The 11,312-nt window shown below is 35.5% G+C and overlaps 2 protein-coding genes and 1 long non-coding RNA gene across 4 annotated transcripts; 2 read left to right on the top strand and 1 right to left on the bottom strand.

Moving 5' to 3' along the window:
- Nucleotides 1-313: 313 nt before the first annotated feature.
- Nucleotides 314-3,893, bottom strand: LOC125061345. The gene is made up of 2 exons (XM_047666739.1): nt 3,532-3,893; nt 314-1,580 (listed from the first exon to the last, which is right to left on the bottom strand). Exons 1-2 carry the CDS (start codon nt 3,797-3,799, stop codon nt 901-903), a joined length of 948 nt encoding a protein of 315 aa, XP_047522695.1. The 5' UTR covers nt 3,800-3,893; the 3' UTR covers nt 314-900.
- Nucleotides 327-2,944, top strand: LOC125061342 (protein ALP1-like). 2 transcript variants are annotated; one of them, XM_047666736.1, is made up of 3 exons: nt 327-625; nt 1,952-2,166; nt 2,431-2,944. In XM_047666736.1, exons 1-3 carry the CDS (start codon nt 327-329, stop codon nt 2,838-2,840), a joined length of 924 nt encoding a protein of 307 aa, XP_047522692.1. In that variant the 3' UTR covers nt 2,841-2,944. The 2 variants fall into 2 exon arrangements, with proteins under 2 accessions (XP_047522692.1, XP_047522691.1); XM_047666735.1 differs by having other exon boundaries at nt 1,952-2,944.
- Nucleotides 3,894-3,901: 8 nt separating the features above from the next.
- Nucleotides 3,902-11,304, top strand: LOC125061348. Its single transcript, XR_007119036.1, has 2 exons — nt 3,902-4,067; nt 11,270-11,304. It is a non-coding gene; the product is annotated as an uncharacterized LOC125061348 (long non-coding RNA).
- Nucleotides 11,305-11,312: the final 8 nt, after the last annotated feature.

The following is an 11,312-nucleotide window of genomic DNA, read 5'->3' as shown; positions in this document are numbered from 1 at the left end:
GGTAGTTAGCCACACCAACGCCGGTTTACGTCATTTTAGAGAGGGGACACATACTATTTTTTTATGCATAAATTATTGAACGAATGAACAATATAATGTAATTATGGATACATTTTTTTAGTTTGAAATAAAACAGTTTTATTTTTATTATAGATTTTCAAAAGACCCTATGGGCCGAAACACATAACGCAAACTGCTTATTTTTGCGGCGCCGCAACGCCAAAATCGGCAGTTGCGTTGCCGCGTTGCGGCGTCGCGAAACAGGGCATTATGGTAGGGCAACCATTTTCTCGTGATTTTTGAGTGTGGATAGACGTCTCTCTGCGATGGATCGTAATAAACTTATTGCTTATTTGTTATTAAGAAGACATTATTCTATCTTAAAAATACGGCAAAGAAGATACTGGATACATCCATTAAGTAAGGGTATGAATCCAAATGGCGAGTTCTTTTCTAAAAAATACGAAGCATTAAAGATAGACGAAAAAAAATTTGTTGCCTACTTTAGAATGAGTATATCATCATTTGAAGAGCTATTAAGCGAGTTATCAAAATATATACAGAAGAAAAAAAATAAAGGAAGAAAACCAGTTACTGCTTTGGAAATGCTGGGCTTAACTTTAAGGTAAAACAAATAGGTTTCTTATTTTTTTTTATTGATGTTTATGGCACTCGGAATCAAATGTTTAGTTTTATTTGTACCCCTGGCTTTATACACCTGTGGTACTAGCGGGGTGTCGATAAAAATTTTGCATCACTAGTGTTCATGGTTTGGGGGTACCTAGTGGTACAAAGCCAGGTTCAAATGAAACAAGACAGAATCAAATTAAGCTTTTTGCATTATACAATTTTCTTACTTTAAGAATACTTTAATAGGCCTTAAAAAATGTAATGATCAATTTAAGAAAAATCAAACTCCTCATCTTGTGAAACATAGGAAGTAGCTGACGTTTCGTCCAGTAAAAATGGTGAATTTATTGGACGTTGTTGGTTTGATGATGAGGTAGTCCTCTGTTCAGTAATCGAACTTCCAGGAGTAGAAGTGTGGTAGCCACTCTGAACCGTATTATCGTATCTCATAGTTGAATATCCTTGATTGTAACCCTGATGCTGATATTCTTGATTATAGCCGTGATGTGTATTTTGATGAATTGAAGGTTGAAGAATGTCGGTTAATATTTGAAGCACCCGACTTTGAAATATCAATGTTTGATTCTCATTTAACGATTGTAGAGATGGTAAAATCCCCTTGAAAAAATGCAAATGTCTATTCTCCGGTGTTTTTAATATTGCCAATAAATCTTCTTCAATATCATCCTTATCATCTGCCTTTCGTTTTCGTGGTTGACTTTTATAACGAGGCAATGCCGTTATTTCATTCTCAATATCTCCTTCCGCTACGCATAAACTGGAATCAGTTGCATTTTGTGAAACCTTTTTCAAAAACTGTAATTGTTTATTCAAGTGATATTCTTTAATTTTTGCAGCTCCAGCTCCTGATCGATTGGCATCTTTTAGTTTTTTTTGATATTTAGCAAAATTATCTTTTATGGCCTTCCACTTCTTGACTAAATCATTACCTGCAACAAAAAACTTCACAAGTGAAAAATAGTAATAAAGACTAAAATTCCCTAGATTCCATTTATACTACATATAAAATTTGATATAACTTTCATAAGTACTTTCGGTCCATCCAATTTCATATAAATGGCTGGCCGCCGAAAAAGAATAATTTTCTGCTTTTTCTTGACTTAGGCAAGTTAAAAACTGATTGACTTTGCCTAGAACAACCATAATGTAAAATATTTATTGAGTACTTCTTTGAAAAACTACCTGTCTATCTTTGAAAATCTATTCCTTTAGCAACACTATTACCTGCGCGGTTTGAGTTTGATTATACCTACATTTGTATTATTTTATTATTTGCCTACTAATTATTATTTCATTTTAGATTTCTAGCAACCGGCAGTGACTTTAAAACCATGCATACGAATTACTTCCGAGGAGCAAGTACAATAGCAAAAATTGTAAGGACAGTTTGTCGCGCCATATGGAAACATCTATCAAGTCAAAATATACCTCCTATAACAAAACAGGTTCTAGAAGATGTCGCTATTGAGTTTGACAAGAAAGCAAATTTTCCTAACTGCATAGGAGCTCTTGATGGTAAACATGTCCGTATTACATGTCCTGCGCACAGTGGATCACTGTTTTACAATTATAAGGGCTATAATTCAATAGTTTTATTAGCTCTTGTAGATTCTAGATATAGATTCATTTTTGTCGATATAGGAGCGTATGGCAAGGAAAGTGACTCCACCGTTTTCCAGAACTCTAAACTTTATGATTTGATTATGACACGCAAATTACCTATTCCTGTACCAAAGCCTTTACCAGGTTCTCAAAATGAAACTCCATTTGTTTTTGTAGGAGATGAAGCATTCTCAATTTCGAATAACGTCATGCGCCCTTACTCAGGAAAACATTTGTCGGTACAACAAAGAGTTTACAATTATCGACTGAGTCGTGCCCGAAGATATGTCGAGTGCGCTTTTGGCATCCTAGCCAATAAATGGCGCATATTTCATCGATCTATGAATGTGCAATACGAATTTGCGACAGACATTATCAAGGCATGTTGTGTAATGCACAACTTTGTTTTGAATCGAGATGGAGTACAAGCGACCGATGACATTATCTTTGATGATTCTGATCTGCAAATGTTGCATTTGCCCACAGCAAATGAAAATAATTTAAGCCCACATCTAATACGGAATGATTTTTGTAATTACTTTTCCAGTGATGTTGGCGCCCTAAGTTGGCAATTAAACAAAATATGAATGTTCGTATACCTACTCAGTTCAAAATACAAATAATACCTTAATACATTTGATTCAAACTATTTAACATGTTGTGAACTGCGAATAAACAATTTAAATGGCAATTTGGTTTTATTTATAGTATTTGTTTACCTTTTTGAATAAGAGCGCGAGAAAAAAATATAATTTTAACTTAGAGAAAATCTTTTGCATAGGGCATTAAAATAAATGGTGTATTTCATATGATTAAAAAAAAAGATACATGCTACTTACATTAAACTACAATTTAAACCGCGGATCAGATTTTTACGTTTTTACTACAGTAAAAATTGTAGTTTTATTGTGAATAGTGATCGCGTAAACCTAAGACCAATGATATTAAATGTGATTTACTTTTGTAAGATGTTTTATTTCTTATCTATGTACTTTTGAATAGTTTTGAATCAAGTGTCCACTCTACGACTATAAATGTTACTCTATGCACAAGAAACGTTTGAAGTGCAACCATTAAAATTATAGCTATCTCTTTCAATTGCGTTTTATTTCATATCTTTTGGTTTGCTTATCAGTAAAACTTGCAAATGTGTGCAGTTTTGGATTGCTGGGAGGTAATGATTTAAACACAGGAACAGATTTAAAACGTAAATTACTATGAACATAACTTATCTTTAGTTTAAAATATCATTGCCTAAGACTATATGTTACTACTTACCCAGTTTTGATTTTTCGGTTGAGTTTTTTTCCTTGTAATCAACATAAACGATCTCACAAATGCTTTTCCATGCTTCTTGTTTTATAAATTTGTCTTTATAGGTTTCGTCACTAGTATCCCACAAACAACGGTGTTCCTGAACCGAAGATATAAACAGATCGACGTCAACGTCAGACATTTTAATTTTAAAACTGCTTCTCGGTTGACACGTGTTGTTTGCAAGAGTGTTAGAAACAAACTGCATCCTTGTCAACAAGTATGACGTCATAACGCTGGAATTCACGTCGTGCGTTGCGGCGCCGCACCGCTATAGCGCACTGCCGATTTCAGCGGCGCGGCGCCGCAACGCGCTTATGTGTTTCGGCCCTATCCGTCGACAACAATGGATAAAAGCTTGTGAAAATCACAGAACATGGCTACCCAAACGTACAAGTAAAGTTTGCTCCGATCATTTTGATACGTCATGTTTCTTGTTGCTGGCTAACAACAAAAGAAAATTAAAGGAATCAGCAACACCTACTTTGAAATTACCAAATGTAAGTTATATCTAGTTTCGATGCAAACATGTAGGGATCTGTAATAACGTATTATGTATTCCATATAGTTTTGAACATCCACTGGAGTAACTAAAAAACGATTAATTGCTTTTCCAACACCAATGTATACCTATTCTTTAATTCAATGTATACCTTAAAATATAACGGTTTTCAGAAATTTATTCTGTCAACATACGAAGCAAATAGATCTTTATGATTGTTATTTTAAACTAACCTTCTTGTCCAAATATGTATATACAGTCCACTACTCTTACTTAGTTAAAATAAAAGTGTCATACGATTCGCACGTGTTATTATTGCAGTTTATTTAATTTCAAGACCCTCAATCAATTAGTGATCAATTCTCAACTATAACTCCTTAACATATGGTCCAAAATCGAACCGGATAACATCGCTATTGTTCAATAGTTGGCGAACAGTGAGAACAATAGATGCTCACATTCCTAAGCGATAAGGAATAGTTGGAAGGATTTTTGTGTGATCAGTGTTTCATTACAGTGTTATAATAACATTATAAAAGTGAAATTAACCTATAAAAACGAAATAAATTACGTTATATACACACCATACTGTGAAGTACTATTACGTTGGGCTGTGTTCAGTTTTTTCAGTGGGTCTGAGTAATCGGATAATTACGAACTACGCTCAAAGTCATAGTGTACGATGGAGGGTCTTTTTGAGTATCAATTTAAGTTGTTGGAGACATTAAGAAGTGCAGAAAAGAATTATAGGAAATCACCGAAAGACAGAATAAAAATATCATATATAGAAACTCGATTAGAAGTGTTAGAACAATTATGGCGGGACTTTAAGGAAGGACACAAAAGTTTAATTTTAAAAATATCTAAAGATGAAGAAAAGGAAAGTAGCTATTTTAAAGGAAACTTTAGTGATATTTTTGATGAGCTATATATTCAGTACAAGTCCACTATGAAGGAGGACTTTCAAAACTTAACCAAACAGTCTCCTTTATCACATACCTCAATAGCGGGTGGCGACGAACAGAGGTCATTAAATGATATTAAATTACCGTCAATACAAATACCGAAGTTTGGAGGTAAATATGAAGAATGGACAACTTTTTATGACTTATTTTGCTCCTTGATTCATAACAATAAGTCTTTAACGCCGGTGCAAAAACTACATTATCTAAAAAGTAATTTATCGGGTGACCCAGAACTATTAATACGCAACTTTTCGACTACGGACGCAAACTACGATGAGGCATGGAACCAGTTAGTGAAACGATATAATAATAAACGGTTGAATTGCTATGCAATTTTAAGAACATTATTTTCACAGAAGGTTATAAGTACGGAGACATCGAGTTCAATCAAACAATTAGTAGACACTACGTCGGTATGCTTAAAAACGTTGCAAAATCTCGGTGTGAAAACCGACACTTGGGATATGATTATTAATTATTTAGTAATATCAAAGATGGACAATGAATCGATAAAGAGATGGGAACAACAACTTAGTTTGAGTAATACCGAATTACCTACTTGGGCAGAACTGCGGGATTTTCTAGAAGCTAGATTTCGATCGTTAGAAATGATAGACAGTCACAGAGTGAAATCACCATACCCTAAGCCTGTTGCTACACCTATTGCTAAACCTAAGTCCTTTCATTCAGGTATACACAATGATGTGAAAAAGCAGGAAGTCAAATGTGTGTTATGCAGTGGTGAACACTACATATATTATTGTAAAGAATTCGTAGACATGTCTACAAAAGAAAAGCAAGAGTTCGTCCAGCAGAATAAATTATGTTTTAATTGTCTTGCCCCATCACATTCAGTAATCAGATGTCGCCAGCCAACGTGTTGCAGAAAATGTGGGCGTCGTCATCATTCATTGCTACACTACGAGAGAGATCGAAACACGGTGACTACGAGTGAAGGGGAATCCACGTCGACAGGTACCATGACTGAGCAAACTAAAGGTAAGCTTAATACTATAACAAACGATGTACACTTTGTAACTAACTTTTCCAAGGAAAATTGTCAAAATAGTGTCCTATTAGCTACTGCTGAGGTATTAGTAGAGAGTAGGAATGGTTGCAAACATATTATTAGAGCATTGTTAGACCAAGGGTCGCAAGCATCGTTTATAACTGAAGCTACAGTACAATTGCTTAATCTTACGCGCCGATCAGTAAGTGGTTGGGTGTCAGGTGTGGGAGAGGGGCAAATGAGAATCAAATACATGGTTTCACTTAAGGTGAAATCTCGCCACGATCCTAAGACAATAATACGAGTGAATGCATATGTATTGCGTTCAGTAACAACACTTCTGCCTACTACTAAACTTAGTGCTCCTGAATGGTCAGACCTAGAAACTTTAGAGTTGGCTGACTCAGCCTTCAAAACACCTGGAAAAATTGACATTCTTTTGGGAGCAGACGTATACAGTAACATTATTTTAGATGGTATAATCAAACATCCTAGGGGCAACTTACTAGCACAGAGAACATGCCTAGGTTGGGTGCTATCAGGAAAGCTGCCTCAAGAAACAGGTTCTTCGGACACAAATGTTGCAAGTTTGCATGTTCAACTTAAAGATGACGAGATGCTCAAGAAATTTTGGGAAATCGAGAATGAACCAAATACTATAGAGAAGAGACTATCAAAAGAAGAGGAATTTTGTGAACATTTTTATGACAGTACAACTATAAGAGATGAAGAAGGAAGATTTGTGGTTAAACTACCATTCAAGACTGGAAATCCACAATGTAGGCAAGGAAATCTTAAAGAAATTGCTGCCAAGAGGTTTGAAATATTAGAAAGAAAATTATTAAAAAACCAGAAACTTAAAGAAGAATACCACAAGGTCATAAACGAATATATAAATTTAAATCATATGGTTGAAATTATACATGCAGAAATTGATAGTCCCACTGCAGTCTATCTCCCGCACCACGCGGTACTTCGCGAAGATAAGGAGACGACAAAACTTCGTATAGTCTTTGACGCTTCGTGCAAAGGAGTTAATAATGTTTCTTTAAATGATGATTTACATATTGGTCCTAAGTTGCAGCAAGATTTGCGCCACATATTGGTGAGATGGAGGCTTTATAAGATTTGCCTTACTGCAGATATAATTAAAATGTATAGAATGGTGAGGGTGTCAGAAGATGATACAAATTACCAAAGAGTTCTATGGAGATTTAATCCGAGTGAGCCAATAAAACATTACAAACTTTTAAGATTAACATTTGGGACAGCATGTGCGCCTTATCTCGCTGTGAAGTCACTCCAGAGATTAGCTGATGATGAACAATCGAAGTTCCCTGTTGCTGCTCATATAACTAAACGTGATTATTACGTCGATGATTTAATGACGTCATGTGAGACAGTTGCTGATGCTATTAATATATATAATGACATGAGTAAATTAATGAATTTAGGAGGTTTTGAGCTCCAAAAGTGGAGCAGTAATAGTAAAAATGTGCTAAAATATATTGGTGAAAATAAACGAGATGATCATGAACTGCCTCTGAAGGTAAATAACCTAGTTAAGGTATTAGGAGTGAGTTGGAATAGAGACATAGACAAATTCGAATATACTCTAAATGTGCCTATAGTAAAAGAACCTATAACTAAACGGCAGATTCTCTCAGAAGTAGCAAAACTGTATGACCCTTTGGGATGGATAGCCCCTGTTGTTGTTATAGCAAAGTTAATAATCCAGAAGTTATGGCTAACTGGATTAGATTGGGACAGCACTATAACAGGAGATTTACTGAAGGAATGGTTACAATTTAGAGAAAATTTGATACATATTAAATGCATTAATATACCGAGGTGGCTACGTTATTCTTCCACATCTAAAGCAGAGTTACATGTCTTTGCAGATGCTTCACAGACAGCATATGGTGCAGCAGTATACATGCGAGTCATTGAAGGCAATGAGGTTTATGTGAATTTAATATCAGCCAAAACTAAGGTTGCACCAATTACGAAACAGATTTCAATACCTCGACTGGAATTATGTGGTGCTGTGTTGGCGGCCAAGCTAATTTCTGAAATATCACAAGTGTTAAACATATCTAACGAATACTTACATGCATGGACTGATTCAACCATAGTCCTGGCATGGCTAAGGGGAGGACCTAGTCGCTGGAACACGTTCGTAAGTAACCGTGTATCTGATATACTAAATATTTTAAATTACGAACAATGGGGACACGTTACTTCTGAGATGAACCCGGCCGACTGTGCGTCAAGAGGTCTACAAGCTTTAGATCTATCAAATCACTTGCTATGGTGGAATGGACCCGCCTGGCTATCTTTATTAGATGTAAATTTGAGTATGGTCGACATCGAAGATACACAAGAAGAAGAGAAGATTAAATCTTTAACTGCTTTATGTACATCCGAAGAAGAATTTATATGGTCTAAGTTTTCTAATTTAAATAAGTTATTGAGAGTTATTTCATACTGTAGAAGATGGCTAAATTTAAAATCAACTAAAGATAAGCGTCGGTGTTATACAAGTTATATTTCAACAAAAGAAATTAATGAATCCTTAGATATTTGCATTAAACAAGTTCAAGGGTTTGAATTTAAGGATGAAATGAAACAATTAAAGACTCTGGGATATGTTTCTAAAAAGAGTAAACTGCGAAGTCTTACGCCCATTATCGATGAAAATGGGATTCTAAGAGTCAGCGGAAGAATACAACAGTCACACGTGGAGTACGACACACAGCATCCTATAATTTTACCTGCTAAAAACTATCTTAGCAGACTTATAATTATGGATGCTCATCAGAAAACAATGCATGGAGGACCACAACTGATGATAAATTATTTGAGAACAAAATACTGGATACTACGAGCTAAAGATCAAACAAAGAAATGTTACCGTGAGTGTGTGACTTGCATTAGATATTCGAAACGTAAATCATCACAGTTAATGGGTCAATTACCAGAGGTGCGTGTAACTCCCAATAGACCATTTAAGTCGGTCGGTGTGGACTATGCTGGACCTATTAACATCAGATTCTCCCCAGGTAGAGGAGCAAAGTCCTTTAAAGGATATATTTGCTTGTTTATTTGCATGGCCACACGCGCTATACACTTGGAGGCTGTCACAGACATGACTTCGAAGGCATTCATCGCCGCTTTTAGAAGGTTTACAGCAAGACGAGGCCACTGTCAAGATATCTATAGTGACAATGGCACAAACTTTGTAGGAGCAGAAAAACAATTAACGACAATGTTTAACAGTGCCAAATCTTCAGTGCCTAGTGAAATAGCAGAAATGTTAACATTAGAGCGTACTACATGGCATTTCATACCCCCACACGCTCCTAATTTTGGAGGTTTGTGGGAGGCTGGCGTACGTAGCACAAAAACACACCTTAAAAAGGTTATTGGCGATACCACTCTAACTTACGAGGAGCTCACAACTATGCTGACTCAAATAGAAGCCTGCCTTAACTCACGACCTCTGACTGTCTTAAGTGACAACCCTAATGATCCTCTCCCACTGACGCCTGGACATTTTTTGATCGGCGAACCTGTGCTTAATGTAGCTGACCAAAGTCATGCTTATGTAGACATCAGTTATCGCGATCGTTGGCGGTTAACACAAAAAATGGTCACTGACTTCTGGAACCGATGGTCTAAAGAATATCTTGTAATTCTAAACAATAGGTACAAATGGAATGTTAAAAATAACTTAGAACCGGAAATTGATGATGTAGCTGTTATACAGGAGGATAATGTTCCTCCTGGTAACTGGATTATGGGTAGAATAGTTAAAAAGCATATCGGTCCCGACAATGTGACCCGGGTAGTATCGATCAAATGTAGAAGCGGAACGCTCAAAAGACCTGTATCAAAAATATGCATTTTAACTAAATAATTAGTCTATTTTTAATTGTTACTTTATTATTATAAATGTTCATTAGTCATTTAAAAGTGAAAATCAATTTATATATCAACTTACTATTGTTAACAAAAACCTTATTTGGAAATATGTAATAAACAAAATATACAAACTATGTAATACTTACCTGTTATGTATGTTTTTAAAAATTATTACATACTGTGTTAGATACCTGTGTACTTACTATACTACGCTATAATATACATATATTAATAGACTATAACATGTGAATTGTTGTGTAATGCTATATCCAACTATGTATGCAGACATATTACGGTGGGCGGTTTGTCTTATTTTTATGTACAATAGTCAATAAGCCATTTAAATATGATGAAAAACAATGTCTGATGCATACTATTGTGTCTTTCGTGAAACAATTGTATTGAACTATAGTTTGTAATTTTGTTAAGTGTTTATTTTTTCTTTTATGTTATTTCTTTTAAAGGACTGCGTCCTTTGGTGGGCGGCATGTCCAAATATGTATATACAGTCCACTACTCTTACTTAGTTAAAATAAAAGTGTCATACGATTCGCACGTGTTATTATTGCAGTTTATTTAATTTCAAGACCCTCAATCAATTAGTGATCAATTCTCAACTATAACTCCTTAACACTTCTACTTGCCAATTCGTCTGGGCGGATTTTGGATTGTAACAATTTTTTGACTATCCCTTGGGGACCTTACACATTTCCGGGATAAATCATAGTCTGTGTTAGTAGTGCTTGTTCCCTACACCCCCCAAATTTCATCGAAATCGGTCAAGCCGTTAAGCGTGAAAGAGAAACAAACACAAATAAAAATTCGTACTTTCACATTTATAATACTATAGTCCGCTTTACATTTGTGTAAGTGATCGCCAAAAGCATTATACCTTGTCTCCTTCAAACTTAAACACAATAACAAAATTAATTTGCAGCTCAATAACGCGTTCGTCATATAAGTATGACAGTACAAGATTGAAACACTGATTTAGTATTACAAACTTGTTGTCGCGTTAACAAAGTATGGCGCGATTTGTTATTGAAGCGCAACTAATTTTGTAACCGTGTTTAAGATTGATAGAGACATGTTATTGGAGCGGGACGCATCGCCTTTCAGACTGAGTATCAAACACCAGTAAAAACCGGTTCAAACACAGAAACAGGGGTTCAAACTAAGCACAGGATGCGCGCGCTTCAAGTCGACTGCAATTCTACACTATCCGTGTGCAGTCACATAGATACAAAGCTCAACTTACGCCTCACGGACTGTAGTAATGTTATTTTATATGTTATTTTGTAGGCTGACTTCGAAAAACCAACCGATTGCCAACCAGCGAAAAAAA

This window comes from Pieris napi, chromosome 23, assembly GCF_905475465.1.
Source record: "Pieris napi chromosome 23, ilPieNapi1.2, whole genome shotgun sequence".
Classification (NCBI taxonomy): Eukaryota; Metazoa; Arthropoda; class Insecta; order Lepidoptera; family Pieridae; genus Pieris; species Pieris napi.
The sequence above is the reverse complement of the archived record's forward strand: the minus strand, read 5'-3'. Positions and strand labels throughout refer to the sequence as shown.

What these genes read in the sequence shown, in the direction of transcription:
- LOC125061342 (XM_047666735.1), top strand. Translation starts at nt 327, where the DNA reads ATGGATCGTAATAAACTTATTGCTTATTTGTTATTAAGAAGACATTAT. An exon ending in ATGCTGGGCTTAACTTTAAG is followed by an intron (nt 626 to 1,951) that starts GTAAAACAAATA and finishes ATTTCATTTTAG; the next exon opens with ATTTCTAGCAACCGGCAGTG.
- LOC125061345 (XM_047666739.1), bottom strand. Translation starts at nt 3,799, where the DNA reads ATGACGTCATACTTGTTGACAAGGATGCAGTTTGTTTCTAACACTCTT. An exon ending in AACCGAAAAATCAAAACTGG is followed by an intron (nt 1,581 to 3,531) that starts GTAAGTAGTAAC and finishes TTTTTGTTGCAG; the next exon opens with GTAATGATTTAGTCAAGAAG.